This window comes from Natrix helvetica (assembly GCF_964273705.1).
Source record: "Natrix helvetica genome assembly, chromosome: 2".
Taxonomy (NCBI): domain Eukaryota; kingdom Metazoa; phylum Chordata; class Lepidosauria; order Squamata; family Natricidae; genus Natrix; species Natrix helvetica.
The window spans coordinates 122,773,667-122,794,672 of record NC_138552.1 but is presented as its reverse complement, the minus strand read 5'-3'; the positions used below and the strand labels follow the sequence as shown (position 1 = coordinate 122,794,672).

At 39.4% G+C, this 21,006-nt stretch overlaps 1 protein-coding gene across 1 annotated transcript; it reads right to left on the bottom strand.

The window, feature by feature from the left end:
• Nucleotides 1-3,233: 3,233 nt before the first annotated feature.
• SPATS1 (spermatogenesis associated serine rich 1) lies at nt 3,234-15,718 on the bottom strand (the record flags this gene model as incomplete). Its single annotated transcript, XM_081940432.1, has 7 exons — nt 3,234-3,421; nt 7,892-7,954; nt 9,492-9,618; nt 10,578-10,622; nt 13,391-13,524; nt 13,603-13,714; nt 15,685-15,718. 7 exons carry the CDS (start codon nt 15,716-15,718, stop codon nt 3,277-3,279), a joined length of 660 nt encoding a protein of 219 aa, XP_081796558.1. The 3' UTR covers nt 3,234-3,276.
• Between the last annotated feature and the right edge of the window lie 5,288 nt (nt 15,719-21,006).

Here is a 21,006-nt window from a genome sequence, read left to right as displayed (position 1 = left end):
GTGGTTAGAATGCAGTATTGCAAGCAAACTCTGTCCATAGTCAGGAGTTCGAACCTGACGTGGCTCAAAGTTGACTCAACCTTCCATCCTCCCAAAGTTGGGAAAATAAGGAGCCAGATTGTTAGGGCAATATGCTGATAGTTGTAAACTGCTCAGAGAGTGGTATAATGAGCCTAAGTGCTATTACTATGCTAGTAGTATTACATGCAAATTTTCCAACTAAAGCACATATAATATGGGATTCCCATAGAGCCCCATTGTTTAAGGCTTATGATCCATTTGTCACTAACTGAATGTTTTTATCTTTCAAGAAAAACAAAAAAGGTCAAGCCAAACAAAATAAATCATGCAACCATTTGGCACTTTGAAACTGTCAACTTTTTAATGCATACACTCACTTATATATAGTAATAGAGATGAGGCAGGAATACATTGCATTCATTTTTAAACTCAGTGGGAACCTCACTTTGACCTTTCCAATGAATAATTTATTACAAAAAACACACACTAGAATGTTATTCCTGGGGCTTCTGACATTTCCTGCTTCAACTTTCATTTCCAACAATCCTTGCAGTCCATGAAGAGTTTTGCTGTTTTCTGCTCCAAAGAACATTGAGAGTAAAAAAGCTTCAACAGCATTTTGTTGCTGCAGTTCGTTCCTTTGACTGAGTGCTGATTTTTGTCCTATCTCCGGTGCACACATGGAAGGAGCAAGCAGCAATCCAGAAATTCAGCCCCAAGAAAGTTATTTTTCCGCTCTCAATGGGAATTCAAACCAAAACAAGGGGTAAAAGGTCGCACAGGCGTATGAGCACAAAGGCATACTGATTTTCTCATACACCACTGGGGCCCATTCCCAGACACATTGAGAAAATCATGTTTCTCAGTTGTAATTTTAATCACAGGAAAAAAAATCCCACCGGCAAAACTTCCAGTAAAGTAAAGAAATACGGCGGATTGCTTCATCAATGTGGTTATGTGGAAAGACTATGAAACTGAAATAGGATAGTATTTCTTGGAATTACAGTAGAACTGGGGAATTAGAGGCACATCCTTACAGGCATCTGTAAAAACGTGGAAGCTATTGTTGTACTGCTTGTACTGTTGTACTGCTGCACAAACATTATTAGTTTTGAATGTCAACTGTAGGACTTTTCAGCAATATGTAATCAAAAAAAGTTTTTCATTCACTGTTTTAAAAAAAATATTTTATCAGACCAAAAAAGAAAAGATGGCTTGAGAGGCTGCCAGATGTCTTCAATTCCAAGAGTTGGCAGGATTATGAAACCCAGATTGTTGCCTCCTGGGATGCTGGTGACTTGAATAATCTAGCATTGATGTTTTGAAGCAACATACTATCTTGCCTTCAAAATAATCAAGGATCTGAATTATCAAGCAGTTTGGGGAAAGGAGGGTGGAGACGACATCTGCTGCAGAAATGATTCATATTTGCCAGATGGCAAAGCTCCTTATAAGGAGAACTGATGGTTGAATGGGAATGCTCAAACAAATAGGTCAATTCAATTAATCTCAATTTAACTGAGAGTAAACTAGCAGTTATACTTCCAAGCGTATCATCTGAACTTGGTATTGCATTAGTCAAAGCCATTTCAGTACTTTGACTACACTCCACATTCATTCTGTTCTTCATGTCTTCTGGGAAGATGTGAAGAATCCACACATCCTCTAACTGTTGCTTAAAGATGTCTCCCTAACTGTCTTTAAGGATATGCCTTCTTCTCAACCCAGCCTATAGCTGAGGCCATCTAATTTCACACTGAACTAATCAAATATTTAAATAATGTTTTCCCATCTTCTCCAGATGCAAGCCCCACAATATGTAGGAATTAAGATCCTTCAGTGGCAAACATAGTCATGATATGGCAGGGCTGGGATTGGCTTCAGTCTGATTGGCTATTTTTTGTTTCTGTGGGTGCCTAAAATCACTGGAGTCACTTTTGACTTGATGAGTAGAACTGGTCACCTCCTCATGCAATGCCTAATCAGTGTTTATGCTAGTTTCTATAAGTCTAATAGGCTTGGGCAAGACTGATAAACATGTGAAATGAATGCCATGAGTGAGGCAATTTGCACTCATGATGAATCCAGCCAACAGCACCTAACAACAGATCTCCCTACTTAGCTTTTGTAGACAGACAGCAGGAGAGAAAATTAGAGAGTTATGAGTGATAGTGAGACAGGCAGCAAGCATGTTGGGGGTGGGAAGAAGACCACAAAACCAAACAGGGGAACTTCTGCAGTTTTCTAACCAATCTGAAGTTGATATGGGGCCAGGTTCGGGGCTAGATCACTTATTTATAAAAAGGAAAAAAATACTAATTTAGATTTATTTTTCTGAATTTGAAGCTTTAAAGGGATTGAGAGGGGGGAATGCCATATGCAGAGAAATGAAGAGCATGGAGAGCAACTCTTTAAGTGCTTAACTCTTTCTACTTCCAGTCTTCATCCAAGACCGGTACCAAGCTATCATTTCTTTTCAGTCTTTCCAAGCCTTTTGCTTAGGGAAAAAAAGGTTTTCTTCCCATTAGGCTCAACACTTGGTGCTTACCCTAATACGTTTTTGCAGTTTTCTTCTTCCCTTTCTTTAATTGTTCCTTAATGCTTTTTGTTCCAATCCATTTATTCACAGCAAGTCTGTCTGAACTTTTGTCTAGAAATCAAATTCTGTTTACTAGTGCAGTGGGTTGCTATTCTAATCTCTATTATGTCAGAGTGCCTGGTTATAACGAATAAACATAATACTATCTGCAGGTTTTAAGTCCAGTTCTAGATATTATATTTTATATTTCAAGTTCTCTCTTCTTTTATTATTAATCTATGTGTAATCAGAGGCTATAACAAACTTCCTTGCTTTGTCTTATTGCATTCTTTGTGATGTGTTACTTAGCATGACCAAGTCTACGAGCAAAACTACAGAGAATCCTGATAACCCCTTGTCTCTAAGGCTTTGCAGAAAAAATCTTGAGAAAAGGTATTTAACTTTCTTCTTTCATAAAATCATAACTATTTAAATAAATGAACAAAATATGTTTTATTAAATTTTCTGTTTGTTAATTTATTCATTCATCCATTTAGTGCACAGAAGCAACTATATAAAACAACTACATAGTGCACAGAAACAACAAAATTTCTGCAACTATTCAAAATGTAGTCTGTTTGGCAAGAATTTCTAGGAGATGTATTCACAGATCTGTCCTACAACTTACGATATGCAAAATCAGAGCTTTTGGACAAAGCTCGCCTTCCATTCTTCAGTTATGAAAAAGTTAGCTTTCTGGCTTGTCCACTCTCAAGTAAAGATTGCATCAAACTTGGGCTAGGTTTCCAGGTTTCCAGGTTCTTCACTTCCATCTTTTCTCTCTCTAATTCTAGTTCTTTCTCTTTTAAATGGAAAGGTACACTGGAGAGCAAGATGAGAAAGAAACATAGAGTAATTGCAGCCCAATAACCACAAGCTTAACAAAGTAGGTAGATTCAGCATTGAAGCAAACAGGATGTCTCTACATCAGCTTCAGTTAAATATATTTGTTCGGGAAAACATAAGTGAATGGCAAATATGTGGGAGGGGGAATCATTAGAAATTAAGTGCATTCACCATACTTTTGAGAGAATGCAAAAACAATGTGCCCATAAAGAGAGATGTGTGCCCATTACAGTAAACAGATCTTTGTGTGAACACATGAAGCCAGAGTGCCCAAAAGAGCTTGTGAATTAGTTTAATTTAAAATGTTGTACTTATATAGATGGTTGCTTTTTAACTAAGCTGTCAATTGTCTACTTGTTCTGTTGCTTTTTTTCCAATTTTTTTTTAATGCTGTTAGTTTCCCAGATTCACTTGTTTGAGATGAGCAGCCATATGGATGGAACAAATTTTTTAAAAATAAATCGATTTCCCAATCAGTTCAGTTAATCTCCCCAAGCCACTCCTCAGCTTGACATTATATTGGCTCAAATTAGGCTTTCTAAGAGATGCAGCTAATTCCAAGGTGGGCAACCTACAATCGTTGTCTAACTTTTCGCAACCTGTAATACTCCCAATCCCTGAGTCACAGAGTAGGGAGGCTGTGGCTGTAGGTCTCTTCCAATCCACTGAGGGGAAGGACCACGTCTTGAGGAAAATCCCTTTTAGCATTAAGATACAGTAGTAGAAGGGCAAGCAGGAGGGAGAAGGTCAATCTCGCTCTGAGCTGAAGGCAAGGCAAGGGATAAACCACATCCAGCACTGTTCAGCTGATCAGCAATGAACCGAAGAGAAACGGATTTACTTTTCCTGCATCCCCTTCTGTTATTTTCCCCTTCTGCTCAGGTGTTCTTTGCTAATATATTTTTCTGATTCAGGTCATGGACTCAACAGAAAAGTCTGCTGGCATAACCTGTGCTGCCCCACCTCCAACATTGCCATCATTAGGCATCATTTGCTAGCAGAACAATCACCTATTACTCTTCTTATTGGGGGGAGGAGGGGGAGTTTACTTTAGTTAGATTCTGAGAATGACAGGTGACTGTCACTAAAGGTGGATGTGATGGTGGGGAGATGATCCTACTTCTTCTGTGCCTGTTATCTATCCAGCTATTTCTGAAAGTACTGCAAACTTGAGTTTACCATAAACAGGTTATTGGGCTCTTGGTAACCAAGAGCTGAGGAGATGAAAGAGAAGTGATTGGTAATAAGTAAGCTTCAGGCAAGGTTACTACAATACTGCAAAGGACCAGCTGTCAGGCCTGCAGCGGTCCCTTTAAGAATCTTTGGCCTGCCACACTCTCTCTTCTAGCTTCATCTTTAGTATGCATATTCATTAAGGGGGGTGGGGATAGCAATGGGTGGAATGTGTTGTTTTCAAAATAAAAAAATTCCTTTCTAGAAGCTCAAGGTTATTTTTTGTCTCCGCACCTTGGCAACTGACTGGAACCAGCAGGGTGGAGATGACAGCGTGGAAGAAGATTGGAGCATATGATGGATTAGTGGGTGTGGGGACAAGATCATGAACTTTCAACTGGGTGGGAATCCTAGGTAACTTCCAGAATTAGGATTCCACAGCATGATGCCAACATGTCTGTCTTATTAAATTGGAACTTTAAGGATAGCTCTACCTTGGACTCTGATTTAATTCTGCATGATATTTGGAACGCTGACACCAGCAATGCTTAGAGTAAGTAACAACAGGTCTAATTCTGACCTTGTGACTGTCAGTAACCACAGAATACGCACTATAGCATTCATCCAGAACTTCAAAATAGTGATTGCAGTGACTCATAAAAGTCATCATCAAAGTGCAATTAGAAAAATAGTGCCTGGCCCAGGAATATTTTCAGAATATGGTCAAAAAAGATGGCCAGTTGGTGGAGTGACCTGAAAGGACAGAAGGAATGACCTGAAAAGACAGAAGGAAGAGCTGCTACCAAGGCAACAATCAGTTAAGAGGGACTTGAGTCTGGGTCAAGAAACTAATTTGAGAAGACATCTTCAATAAGTCCCCCCTTAACTCACACAAAGATAAAGTGAGGGAGTGGGAACCACATTTAGATTTGCAAGATTCTGTCCTATAGTCCATAGTCCTAATCTACATGGCTTTGATTTCTTAGTATGGTCTACTTTGTATGCTGAAAATGAGATTTAACAAGAACTATAGAAAAAGCTCTTTTGGAGAAGCCAGGTGTCAATCCATCCAAAATGTCAAAATGGCTACAGAGGGCAGTGCCCCATGACTAGAGCGGCGGGGGCTATGTCCACAGCAGCCTGAAGGGGCTAAAAGAGATCAGCAATCCAATTGTCAGCAAATATGTCAACTTGGATACCGAAAAACTTTAGAAGAGGGAAAATGCTATTTAAGTTTTAAGCTGCCCCCAGAGGTGCTGGAGATGCCATGAAGGCAATATCAGTAGAACAAGGCAGGAATTGTTGCCTGGTGATTAGAGGCAAACAAAAAAAGACCTTTAAAATTATTCCCTTTCCAGATATATTTTCCCCCAAACTATTTTCCCCAAGTAATTAGCAGCAGGAGGGGCTGCTACTATTAGGACCAAAAATCAATGGAATTTAGACAGCTGCATATTCATTTAGAGTGCAGTATAGAGGAAGATAACCAACTCTGTTGCCCTCTAGTGACATGATGGAAGAATAAGAATACAGTAAGGCTAACTTGGAATAAATGGTTTTAAAAAAAATCTTCCTGCCCAATTTAAATCTGATTAGGCTAGTTCTTTCCATCAATAATCCCTAAATGTACTTAAATACTTTACACTGTCTAGAAAGTGCTTATGCCAGTTGTAATATTCTTGAAGAATGCGGCTTTACGAAAAGTGGCATTATATTCTGTGTGATAAAATGAATTTTAGTTGTTTATTTTATTTACATATAAATACCTGTACATGCTTAGTAAAGAAACCTCAGAGACTGGTCTAAGAAACTGAGGGAATTAATCAAAATGCAACCAAAGGTCACAGCCTCAGTTCTGTGTCCTGTAGCAACCTAACAATAAGACTGGCCATGGCAAACATTGTCAAAAACTGTGGCTAGAGTTGTGCGGGATGATTCTGGACTAAGCTGCACACATATTTTCATGTTATATGATTTCCAAATTCAAAAACACATTTTACTACATAGTCAAGCATAAGGGGCTTAACAAGTGTCCAAATTCAGTTGCAATCTTGAAACTTGCACTGTAAGCCAAAATTCTTTGTAAGTATTACCTATTTTCTAGACTCATTTTCCTGACTTTGGAAGAGGCTTTAGCCACAATGGGGAGGGGCAAGGGTAAGGACAATCTTGCATCTGGGAGTTGTGGTGGGTGCTTCATCACTGGAAGTTTTCAAGAACAACCATTTGTCTGGGATAGTATAAAGTCTCCTTCCTTGGGCAGGGGGTGGGCTAGAAAACCTCCAGAGTCTCTTCATCTCTATGATTCTATGTTCTATGACACTAAAAACAGGAAAGCAAAACAAAGGAACTGCATGGGTTGTTAAGGGAGGACCTCACATGACCACGATTCCCGACTTCCAGCCAGCTTCCACATTGATTTTGTTTGTGGGAAGCTGGCAGAGATGGTCACCAATTGCAATCATGTTACCACAGGATGCTGCAACAGCTATAAGTACAATGTCGGATTGTAACTACCACTGGTTTGGTGCTATAATAAGTTAGAACAGCAATTGAATGAATGGTCACTAAACAAGAGTCAACTGTATTAAAAACAATATGTATTTAGCCAGTTTTAAATCCAGTAAATATTACGGGGTAGTTCTACATTTACTTTCTCCCTTTTATAGTTCTTTACTGTGAAAAAACTTCAAAGAAGGTACTCAAAGCAAGGTTTAAAAAATAGAGATGCTACTAAAGTTTTATAATGTTTATGTTGCTATATATTACATTATAGTATATTGTAGAAAAAAGGGACGTGATGGCTCAGTGGCTAAGAAGCTGAGCTTGTCGATCAGAAAGTTTGACAGTTTGTCAGTTCAAATCCCTAGCACCATGTAACAGAGTGAGCTTCCGTTACTTGTCCCAGCTTCTGCCAACCTAGCAGTTTGAAAGCATGTAAACATGCAAGTAGAAAAATAGGAACTATCTTTGGTGGGAAGGTAACAGTGTTCTGTGCGCCTTTGACATTTAGTCATGCCAGTCACATGACCACGGAGATGTCTTCAAACAGCACTGGCTCTTCGGCTTTGAAATGGAGATGAGCAGTGCCCCCTAGAGTTAGGAATGACTAGCACATATGTGCAAGGGGAACCTTTACCTTTACCTTATATTGTAGAAAATGTCAACAGCTATCGTAACTAATATCTTCTAGAAACAAGTAATACAATTATAAACAATAAAAGCCTAAATAAAAGAAGAAAATTAATGTTGCTTAAGATATGAGATACATACCTAGAAGTTATTGGCAAACGCTGGAGAGGAATAAAGGTATCTGACCGTTTTTTATATCTAGAGCTATTAAAAAGAAACAAAAGATTTTGAGTAGAGAGGTCCTTGGGTAGGGTTATGCCACTCCCCAATTTAATTATAGCATATAATCAAAACCTGCATTAGGAATGTTTGCAATTTCCTAAGCATGGAACAATGATATACAAAAATAAAATCCCCATTTCATGCTAATTGGATGTTAATTGAAGGAAAGTAAAAACTACTTTTTTGTGTGCATTGGGAGTAAGATGAAGTTCTAATGTTTGGGAAGCCTAGCATTTTCTATTTATAGTTATGCATAAAGTTTTTTGCTTCAGTTCCAGTTGAAAGCCCATGCAGATGATTGCATAATATATGCTGCTGCATGATATTTCATATTTATATTCTTCACAGTATATTACATTATGCGGGAAAGAGAATTGAGTTACAGAATAACTGAAATATTTCATTTTGTTGCAGAAATTCCATTATGTAAAAATAATACTTTGTTGTCAAAGATCAGTCAAAGTGCATCGGGAACATAACATGCAAACAATTGACTCATTAGACATCTTACTAAAGCTCATCCAAAACTGTAAAATCTTTTCAACAATTTACAGTAATCTGTATAATCTGTATTCATATAGCAATAGCAATAGCAATAGCATTTAGACTTATATACCGCTTCACAGTGCTTTTACAGGCCTCTCTAAGCGGTTTACAGAATCAGCATATTGCCCCCAACTATCTGGGTCCTCATTTTACTGACCTCTGAAGGATGGAAGGCTGAGTCAACCTTGAGCTGGTGAGATTCGAACTGCCAAACTGTTGGCAGCCGGCAGTCAGCAAAAGTAGCCTGCAGTACTGCACTCTAACCACTGTGCCACTGCAGGTCTTCCTCCTGTGAGAAGGTGGTTATCTAGGTGCTAGGCTTTGCTTATCTTTATGACGCACTTTGTATAAATAATCATCTTTCTGTTATAATTATAAAACCTGCTTGATCAATCCCTGCTTGCATTCAATTCTGGCACTCTTAGGAACATTCACATATACACCGAGAACCTCCAAAATGTTGCAGATATGCTCCTCAGGGACGTGCAGTCAGGGGAGGCAGGGGAGGCAGAGCCTCACCGCTCTCATCATTAAAAGAAAAAAAAAGGGAAAAGGGGAAAGACACACGTGGTCCCATTCTACGCCTTCCTGAGTCAACATTTCCCAGCGGAGCGCGAGCCACGGGACCACGGAGCGTGCTCTGCGGTCCCCTTCCTGATGATGTCACCAGCCTCACCAGCCATAAACTTCATGGCACGTCACTACTCCACATCAGTAAGAGACACCCTTCAAGTACAGTAATGTCAGCTATGAATATATTTCATAGTAAAGGAACAGAACTACAAACAATCACAACAAATGTTTCATTGGATTAATTGGAAAAGTCCTATGTCACTTTCATTATTATAGGCCTGCTTCTTTATCTGCCCCTTTCTCCTCACCAAGACCTGCCCTCTACTGCTTCCCAGCCTCTATAAGCAAAGGAAGTGTAGTGACTTGGTTTTTAAAAAGAAGCTATCAGATAAGAACTTGCCTCCCAAAATTAACTGGAGATACTGTTGATCCCTTTTTGTGGAAGTCTGTACTTTGTTCAGGAGCAGCAAATGGGTGGTCACCGAGTATCCTCATCGGAATGCCATTTCGGGAGGAAGTTTCATTTACTGGTATTAAAAACAAAAGTAGAAGTTAAGATGGCAATCTGGCTGCAGGCATATTTTTTGACATTTGAACAATTTGGTTGTATTTATATCTAGCAAGATGTTATTTTACAAATTAGTATATTTGTGTATATTATAACACATGACTTTAATTGAAAATATATTTCTTCTTTTGGCTAAATAATAATGAAACATAATATGTCATCAATAATTCAGAATGAAGTTCATTAGCCTCATAGTTTTTTAATAAGAGTTTGATGCTTGTTTGAAAAAAAGAACTCAATCTTATTAGTCCAAAGATTTGCATCAGTGGTTCTCAGTATGCCATATCTTGTATCCTACCAATTACTTTTCACCATGAAAAACCAGAGGTGAAATTCAGCAGGTTCTGACAAGTTCTGGAGAACCAATAGCAGATATTTTGAGTAGTTCGGAGAACCGGCAAATACCACCTCTGACTGGGCCCAGAGTATTATTATTATTATTATTATTATTATTATTATTATTATTATTATTATTATCATTATCATTATCATTATCATTATCATTATCATTATTTACTGTGCTTCTAGACCGCCCCCTCTCCCAAAAGGGACTCAGGGCGGTGTACAGTCCATGCAAAGAGTGGGGTGGGAATGGAGATTTTGCAGCATCCTTCCCCTGCTATGCCCACCAAGCCACACCCACAAAACCGGGCGTGGCTTTACTACCACAGGTAGTAAAAAAAATTAGTTTCACCACTGTGGAAAACCCATATTTGAAAAGTTAATTCTAATGCTTGGAATTGCAACCATACTTTAAACTATTATGATTATGTAATAAAAAATAGAAGGTTTCTGAGGCTATACCATATTTCTTCCTCCCTATAGACTTTTCCAGTGTCCTCTCAGAAGATGTAGCTTTAGTTCGGAGGTGGCTACCATAAAACAAACATCTTTTCCCTGTATGGTAAGTGTGATTACCAGAGCTTGGGTAAAATGTCCATTCTTCAACTGATTCATTTTTTCCTGAAAAAGAAAATAATAGCATGAGAAAGTTGAAGTCATAGACACCCCTCCCCCAGTCTATGTTTATGCTATCTAGTAATATAGTCAATATTTTTAAAACACTTGTTTTTTTAACCACACAGTTTCTAAAGAATGCATAGAGAAATCCCAAGTTTTAATTATAGGATTTCTGTTCACAGTTTTATTTTCAGCATACTAGATGGACACATGGATATTAAGGTTATAAAGTGCTTTAGATATTATCCAAGCAAGGTGCTTTGGATGAGATAGGGGAATAAACACAATCTCAGTCTGCAAATAATCTCAACTGCATCTTTTCTTGAAATTACACATCTACCTGTCAGATGATCCTGGGAAATAACGCTACTGGTTTCAGTAGCTGCAAGAGGGTCTACATTTGGGTGTCTACATACCTGAGAGCACTGCATAGCTCTAACATAGTGCTTCTTTTTTTAATAAGCTTTTGTTTTATTTTATAGCATACAAAAATTCCAATTTCAATTGAACAGTGTGTTGTCTGGGTACAAATCATTTTAGGAAATAACAATCTAAGTGTTTACAACAATATTCATTGTGTTAATATCCATTATATTAATATTAATAACAATAATAATCATACTATTTGTTTAACCAAGTTAACATATCTTCCTTATATCTCTGATCCTTCTTATATTTCCCTGTTTCTGGCTCCTGTGTTTGCCAGCTAGCCATTGATAAAATAAGTCCCAAGTCAAAAAAATATTCAGTTTCTTTCTTTTCCTTAATTGTGTTAGTGTATCCATTTCTGCACATTCTAATATTTTTCTAATCACATCTTCGTCTGTTGGGATCTTTTCTTGCTGCAGTCAATATAGGTAAAATCAGATATACCTTCCCTTTGTTATACTTGTCTGGTAAAATGTCCAACAAAAATGTCTCTGATTTCAAATCTATATGTTGTTTTATCATTTTTTCCAGACATGTATGTTTTTTTGTCCAATATTTTTTTGCTTTTTGACATGTCCACCACATATGATAGTATGAACCAGGTATCAGGTGACATTTCCAACATTTTGCATATTTATCTTTAAACATCTTTGCTAACCTTGATGGCAGAAAATGCCATCTATAAAGCATTTTATACAGATTTTCTTTGTATGCAGTAGACTGTGTTAATTTACAATTTCTATCCTATAATTTCTGCCATTTATCTAACTCAATCAAATTGCCCAAAATTTTAGCCGATCCTATCACTGTCTCTTTTACTTGTTAACATAGTGCTTCTTAAAGTATGGTCTTAAGGGTCTGTGAAACCAAAATTATTGGGAAAATATTGAAGATGCTTTTAAAAATTTTAAACTCTTCCCACTGTATTTTTTTTATTTTTAAAAAATATATGATGTTTTCTATGAAAAATACTATATGTTAATATCTAATGGTTTAAGATTGTTGTTTTTACATGATTCAATAAATGTACTATGAATGAATTTTTAATATGGCAAATATTGACAAATATAACCCATACAAACAAAAGCTCTTGGGGTCCTGCATAATTTTTAAAAGTGGAAGGGGGTCCTGAGAGCAAAATATTTAAAGAATATTGCAACACAACTAATGAGCCCATGCTTTGCCTAAAGAAACCTTCTGCTGGAGTGTCTTGAGCAGGTTATCCCCCATAAATATATATATTGGCCCAAATGGTCCAGACATTTGACAGAATATGGCAGTTGTTTTTTTCAGCTGTGTAACTGTAGTATTTTATATCCTTGGCTCTGAAGAGCTCAAGTGTTAGCTTGAAGCTGAGATGCATGGCATTATGTTTCCTATTTTGATCTTCCTACTGACAGGGCCATGACAATGAAGCTTTCTGCTACCAAGATTGGGAGGCATATTGGAATCATCCTGTGCGTGGGCCTTCCTCTCTGCTGGGAGAGGAACACTTCTATATTATCCTCTGACCCTTAGCCACCCTCCCATGGAGCATAATCACTATCTTGGGGATTAATCAGACAGTTTTTGAGAGAAAATGCTGTGGCTAGGCAAAATGTCACTTCCCTCTTATTCCGAGGGCACCATTTTTGAAAGCCATAAGCTGATATCAAAGAGCCTTCTGTCTTCCAGCCAGCTTACAAGTTGGCTCTCTGCGAGCTCATAAAATCCCTCAAAAGGAAATTGGCTGAGGTTAGTGTGGGAGGGCAGGGAGCTGAGAACATTCAAGGGAAAACACACACACACACATGTATAAAATATTCTAATTGGAGAAGCACTGCTGTTTTTTAACTAACAGACCACTTCCATTTCAATTGTAATAGCCCTGCCCTGTTGGCTGGACAGCAGGTTTGCATTGGGAGAAACGTTTCCAACCAAGCGCCAAATAATAAATATAGCCTTTTTTATATACAAGAGAAGGTTATAACAATTTTAACAGGTAAATAGAAAACATGTAAACATGTAAATAGAAGTAACTGAAAGAAAAATAGGAGCGATCTGTAAACCTGTAGATATTTATTTCTACAGTTAGAAATAATACCAAATAATTCAAATTAGGGAAGAGTTTCCCCCTGAATCCTTCCCATCTGTAGCATGTTATTATCACTATCCTCTTTCTCAACAGAGTTATCCTGGCTGCAAAATAACACATTCACCATTTGCATCTGCATCTGCTATTAGTATATACAATTAGGAAAAAAATCAGACTCAAACATATGAATAATAAATAACATCCTATACAGTACGACAAAAATAATCACACACTATTTCTTTCAGAGTGTTCCTGCAGTTTTACTTACTTGGTGAGGGATCCTGTTGTTTGAACCTATCTATTTGGCATGTTTCATCTACAAAATACTGTTTTTGTGGAGGACTACCAGAAGGGTCAGGAAAGGCTGATAAAGTACAGTTTGATTTTAAAGAAGGGTCAGGCCTGATAAAAACAAAATTGATCTTATTAATTACAAAAACAAATTAATGCTAAATAAATATTTGTCCATCTGCCACATACGATGAAAGATGAAGCTCTTTGGAGGCCGGACTTGGTGTCTCTAGATATTCTTGATTGTTATTTTGCAGGAAGGATGGCGATGTGGGATCTACTGTTGACGATTTGCTTGGCTCTGAAAGGTAATGAACAAAACCAGGTGATTGACTCTATTTAGATATGCTGAGGGTACCTGGAGATGTGGCCAATTAATTAGAACAGCAACAACTCTGTGTGGAATATGAATTACCTATTGTAAAACCCCTTTACAGATCATGCTTCTTTTAACCCAGTGTGATTTCCTTATTACCAAAACTGATTGTGTACACTTTTCAATGCCATTCTTAGTTGCTTACTAGATTATTTATGATTGGAGATGTCAGGCCCAAGAACCAAGAACAATACACAGAGCTACTTCCAAGTAGTTATTCATTGTTGTTCACCTAGAGACAGAAATCTTGCCAGACTAAAGCAACTATCTGAATATATTCTGTGAACTGCTAGGGAGGAGTTCTCTTCCTGCCTACCAAACATTCCAAGCTCCATTGCCTCTTTGCTCCCTGGCATGCAGCCTCTCCCTCCTGAGACTCTATACTACAATTTATCACAGGAGATGTTGCCACCTATAACAGGGATGGTGAACCTTTTTGTGAACGTGTGCCAAAATTGTGTGTGTGCATGCAATAGCGTGCCTGCGTGTGCCCCACACCCATAATGCAATGCCCTGCTCACCTGCGCATGTGTGTGTGATCCCCACATATGCACGCCCAACTCCCCATGTCCAGGAAAGCCTCTGGAGCCTGGAGAGGGCGAAAAACAGGCCCACAGGTCTGAACTTCTGGTTGGCCTGTTGGGCCTGTTTTTTGCCCTCTGCAGGCTCCGGAGGCTTTCCTGGAGCCTTTGGAGGGCGAAAACGGCCTCCACCAGCCCTACGGAGGCTCTCCGGAAGGCGGAAACAAAACATTTCTGAACTTCTGATTCATCTATTGGGCCCATTTTTTGTCCTCCCCATGGCTCTGAGAGCCACTTGTGGCACATGTGCCATAGGTTCACCGTTACGGACCTATAATCTCTCAAGAACTCTGGATTTCATTAACTGTGGGGGTTTTCTGTGTCATCTTGTAAAGATAGGCAACTCCATTCTACAACTATTCCTATAACTGCAGGATAGTCTCAGAAAGTCATGCTGTGTTTCCCATATTGTTTAGCTTCTATATGACATGAGACCCTCAGAGCATGTGACTCTGGTTTCCTCACTATGCAGCTGACTTCCAGTTCAATATGCTTCATTTCCATTGTCTGATTTTGGAAAAGCAAGAGATTAGGAACAAGAATTGTTTGAAAGTAGGTGATGGTGAATAAAATGAAAAGTAGATGTTGAATTATTGTTGGCTGGAATGATTTATTTTCCAGGAGTAGGCCTATAGCCTATTTAAAATGGGATGTAATCAGTCTAAAACAGGCACATGAAGCGTGAACACATTTCTAGATTCAGTCTCTTTTTATAGGTTTTAGTGGTAATGGTTGTTATGCTTAAGTCTGCTATGCTTATATAAAATCATTTCTGATATTTTCTCCAGCTCTTTCAGCAGAGGTCCCTAGGGCACAAGAAGGACAAAAGAATATAACTCTTCCTTTTCTGACAGTCAACAAAAAGTGGAAGCTGTTGCAGAATAAGAAGCTCATTTGCCAATGAGATTGGTTTGGTTGATGTTTCAGTGAATTGCATCTTCATCTAAGAACACTGATACTAATTCCTAATAATAATGTCTGGGCATAGAGGAACAGTCCAGCTTCAGAGGTTGTGGATTGTCCTGGAGGTTGGTGGAAGAGGCTGGAAAAACACTTCTCATGAATTTTCTTTTCAATGTCCTTCATTGTTGGACACTTTTGTTGTAAAGGGTCTTTATAGCTTTATTTGTTTGCTTGTTGTTTGTTTGTTCAGTTTATATGGCTGACCATCTCACAATAACACCTCTGGGCATCTAACTAAAAACACAGTACAAAAATAAAGATCAACACACATAAGGGTAAAAGCCTATAAGAGCAGCTGAAGGCAAACACAATCAACAATGAAATAGCAACAACTCACAGGCTCCAACTCACCTGTTGATCTCAACACCATCATTAAAGGAGCCATGAGTCTAGGAGACCCTCTACATCAGGGGTGTCAAACTCGCGGCCCATGGACTGGATGTGTCACAGATTGGCCATGTCCATCCCCCGATTTAGCGAAAGGGGGGAAGTCAGTGGTGGGTTCCTACTGGTTCGGCCAAACCAATAGTGGTTTGGCAGCCTGGGTCGCTGGAACCGGCAGTGACCCAGCCCTGCCATGCCCCCGAACCGGTTCCCCAGGCAGCACCGTCTTGTTTTTTAATTCTGTGCATGCGCAGAACAATTTTAATTGCACTGTGCATCAAGGGCACGCACGTGTGGCGTGCACACAAGCAAACCGGCAATAGTGCCTGCTGGAATCCACCCCTGGGAAAAGTCATGATACATCAGGTGACAACGTGACAATGTGAGTTTGACACTCCTGCTCTACATTGTGCACCAGTTCTGTTTGAGGTGGCACCACCCTATCCAGAACTAAAGGCTCTAGAAGGCTCTAAAGCCACTCAGAATTGAACTGCAGTCTATTTAGTCAACACTTTCTGTAATTATTATTGGGTAAATTAAGAAAACCACTTCAGTTATATTTTTCTAGAATACAGACAGAATACAAATGAGGGCAAGAAAAATCATTTCTGGAGATATATTTTTCCTGGGATTTATGTTCCTGTGACTTGAGCCATTGGAATAAGTCTAAACTGATCTCCTGCAATATATTTACTGAACACACTGCTGAGGTTTGCAGGTACACACCTCTTGCATTCAGTCCATGAATGACTAGGCCAGAGTCATTCATTTCCTATTTAGAAGAAATAAACCTATTCCAGTAAAAGAAACAGTGTTGAATACAAGCAGATATAATGCAAGCAGATACACAAGCAGATTTAAACAACTGGTGATCTTAATTGGGATTCCATTCCTGGTACCTTAGAAGCACACCCGTCTCTCCTTTTCTCGTAATTCCTTGAGACTGTTTTCCAAGACAACTTACCAGTCATAATCTCCTGAGAAGAGGGGACTCTGGATTTCCTTTCTTTTCATCATTGCCTAAATGGCACTCAAAAGGTCTTGCTCATCTGCAGAAAGCATGTGTCTAAACCTTATGAACAGGCAGTGGTGGTGTAGATCTACCACCTCCAGTTCAAGAGTTCTGTGGTCTGTTGGATACCAAGGAAACAGAAGACAACAAATACGGGGAAAAGAGAATTATGATGAGGCTGCTTTGGGCACTTGAAGATTTTTAAAGAGATTCTATTTCTCACTGAATGAATGGGATCAAATATGCAAAATGCACATCTCAAAACTCTCTGTAAAATATTGTCCCCCTTTTTTTTTAAAAAAAAAACCCTACTTTTCCAGCTCATACCTGACTTCTTTTTTTTTGTGGTTTTTCTGGCAGTTTCAACTCTTTCCTCTGGCTGGCTGCCACTTATGAGAACCACAATTTCCTTCCTTGTTAGTACTGTATGCTGCGACCCCCACCTCTAGTTTAAATTTGCAATTATTTTCCTTCTGGCTCAGACAAAATGGAAAAGCCTTCTTCCTCCTTGCCTTCATATGTAAATACATGGGACCCAACGTGTTTTGTTCCAAATTCAATAGATGTAGAAGGCAGGTCAATGTAGATATAGAGTAATAATTTTATTAATCTAAAAAAATGACAATCACCCAAATAGTTATTGGAAACTAGCAGTATTTACTAGACATCTTTACAGAAAAAACAACAGTTAAAGTAATAAGAGAATAATAGAGTTGGAAAGGATCATGGAGTTCTTCTAGCCCAACCTTCAAGATCAATCAGGAGACCTTATACCATTCTGGACAAATGGCTGTTCAGTTTCTTCCTGAAAACCTCCAATGTTGAAGCATACGCTTCTGGAGGCAAGCTGTTCCACTGACTAATTGTTCTCGCTGTGAGGAAATTTCTCTTTTAGTTGAAACTCTCTTTGATAAATTTCCATCTGTTACTTCTTGTTCTGTCCTCAGGTGCTTTGGAGAATAGATTCATCCTCTCTTCTCTGTAACAATCCCTTAAATATCAGAAGACTGCTATCATGTCACCCCTAGTCTTTCTGTTTGCTAGGCTAGACATGCCCAGTTCATGCAACCTTTCTTCATATTTTTTAGCCTCCAGTCCGCTAATCATTTTTGTTGCTCTTCTAGAGCCCCAAAATCTTTTTGTATTTTGGTGACCAAAATTGGATGCAGAATTCCAAGTGTGGCCTCACTAGTGCAGTATAAAGTAGTACTAACATTGCACATGATCTTGATTCTATCCCTCTGTTGATGAAACCTAGGACCATATTGGTTTTTTTGGTAGCTGCAGCACAGTGCTGGTTCATATTTAGGTGGTTGGCCATGAGGACTCCTAGATCCCTGTCACACTTACCGCTATTGAACAAGTTACCACCTGTTCTATACTTGTGCATTTTGTTTTCTTGTTAAGTGTAAAACCTTATTTTTCTCCCCACTGAATTGCATTTTGTTGGATAGGACCCAGTGTTCAAATCTGATTAATAATGATTAAGCACATATGACAAAAATATGTGTAACACATCTCTTTCCTTGAGTCACTTGCCAAAAATATCTTCTTTTGTAGGCAATTTCCTAAGTGAAAATGGGGGGAAATGTCCCTACCAATTCTCCAAGTTCTTATTGAATTCCCCAATTTCATTTACATTTTTATTTTGCTCTGCAATCCCCCTCATAAAAGTTATGGGTTTTTCTTCTTGAAAATGGCCAGATAAACAAGGCCATGGAGAGTGGGGCTGACTGATATATTTGTAAGTTATTTACTCCTATTTTCATGGAGGGGGGTTGTAGAAATATTTGTTAATGTTCAAATGCATGGAGAATTGATACAAAAGATGTTCAACTACTGACCAGCTGGAGGCAGCAAGAGCTCTTCCAACTCCCAAATTGCAAAACTGACTATTACTATAGTCCTATGGATATCAGCACAAATATACAGAGAGAGAGAGAGAAGGAAGGGGGGGCTTTTGTGTCCTAAATATCAGACTAGAGAGATTACTGACCTTTCTTCAATACTTCAAACATTACAAGCTTTAAGGCCCTTAACAGTTGAAAGAATGGGTATCTTTTTGAGACTGAGGGCCACTGTTAGATCAGGCAATGGAAAGGCAGACACAGGCTGAAGTAACAACAGCTCTTTATTAATAAGACAACAAGTGAGAATAATCCAGCAAAGGCTGGGTCTGACAGCAGCCCTTTTATAGGGAGCTGTCAGACTCTCAGCCAATAGAATCAAACCTTGGTGGAAACCATATCTACTGTTGTAGATATCTAACACCCCTCCCCTCTTAGATGGAATAATCCTACTTGTAACGTAGGAGGACTTTTGTGTAGCTCTGCCTGACCTGCGCAGTTCAGTAGGAGGGTTTCCTTTGGACAGGTCAGACGGACCCGTTTGCTCTACAGCTCCACTTGGTGGAAGCTCCTGGAATCTTCCACAGGCCACGGCTGGAGTTCCTCGAGCCAGTTCGCTCGGAGCTCGCTGCGAGCCTGCAACATCACCAGATGAGTATTCTGGATAACTCGGGCTTGGGCTAACTGTTTGAGGAGTTGGTGGTTGCTCCATTTGGTTAGGGCTTTGGAGTTCCTCGAGCCAGTTCGCTCGGAGCTCGCTGTGAGCCTGCAACATCACCAGATGAGTATTCTGGATAACTCGGGCTTGAGCTAACTGTTTGAGGAGTTGGTGGTTGCTCCATTTGGTTAGGGCTTTGGCTAACTCGAGCAGGAGTTACCGCTGGTGGTCTGAGATTGGAGTTGGAGAGGTGGCCACGGAGTTGGTCAATGTGCCTTCTCCAATTTCTACCGTCCTCAAGATCAAGAAGGTATGAGCAAGGCCCAGTGATGCCTATCACGTGGCAGGAATCCACAGTGTTCCCCCGGCGCAGTTGTGGGCGTATACAGAGTCCCCTACGCTAAAATTCCGGATTTTGCTTGTAGAGTCTGGGGCGAAATGACAGAATAGTTTGGGTGTAGCCAGTCTAAGTGGGATCTTAGTCGGCGACCCATGAGAAGCTCAGAGGGGCTTCTTCCAGTGGTGGCACAGCGTGTGATATGTTGAATTAGAAGGTAATGGTCAACCCATGTTTGCCAATCTCCCAGGCCCATCCTAGAGAGGACCTCTTTTGCAGATCGCACCACCTGGCCATTGGAAGTGGGATGGAACAATGTGACCAGGGCATGCTGAATTCCCTGGGCTGCTAGGAAGATCTCGAAGGACATGGCCGTGAATTGGGGCCCATTGTCTGAGACCAAGACATCGGGCATGCTGTGCGTAGAGAAAGTCTCTGAAGTAATCAAAAGCAGCACCACAAAATTAGGAACACAAATTGAAATAGGGAAGAAAATGGTAAGTGAGCACCTGTCTACCCTAGACGAGTTCAAATCACCAGGACCGGATGGATTACACCCCAGAGTTCTGAAGGAACTAGCAGACGAGATCTCAGAACCACTGAATTATATCTTTCAGAGATCCTGGAACACCGGGGAACTACCAGAGGACTGGAAAAGAGCTGATGTGGTTCCCATCTTCAAAAAAGAGAAAAAATTAGATCCAGGAAACTACAGACCTATCAGCCTAACCTCAATACCAGGAAAGATTCTGGAAAAAATAATCAAGCAACGAATTTGCGAACACCTAGAAGCAAACAAAGTAATAGCCAAAAGCCAACATGGATTTGTCAAAAACAGATCATGCCAGACTAATCTTATTGCATTCTTTGATAATGTGACAAAATTAGTGGACCAGAGGAATGCCGTAGATATAGTTTACTTGGACTTCAGTAAGGCTTTTGATAAGGTAGACCATAACCTACTACTAGATAAAGTAGAAGAATGTGGGTTAGACAGCATCACCACCAGATGGATTCGTAACTGGCTGACCAACCGCACTCAACGTGTAGTTCTCAATGGAACTGCATCTACATGGAGGGAAGTATGCAGTGGAGTACCCCAAGGCTCTGTTTTAGGCCCAGTACTCTTCAACATCTTCATCAATGATTTGGATGAGGGAATAAATGGGGAACTCATCAAATTTGCAGATGATACCAAGCTGGCAGGAATAGCCAACACTCCAGAAGACAGGCTTAAAATACAGAAGGATCTTGACAAACTTGAACATTGGGCACTATCTAATAAAATGAAATTCAATGGTGAAAAGAGTAAGGTTCTACATTTAGGCAACAAAAACGGAATGCACAGGTACAGTATAGGTGATACCTTGCTCAGTAGTAGTAACTGTGAAAGGGATCTTGGAGTCCTAGTGGACAACCATTTAAATATGAGCCA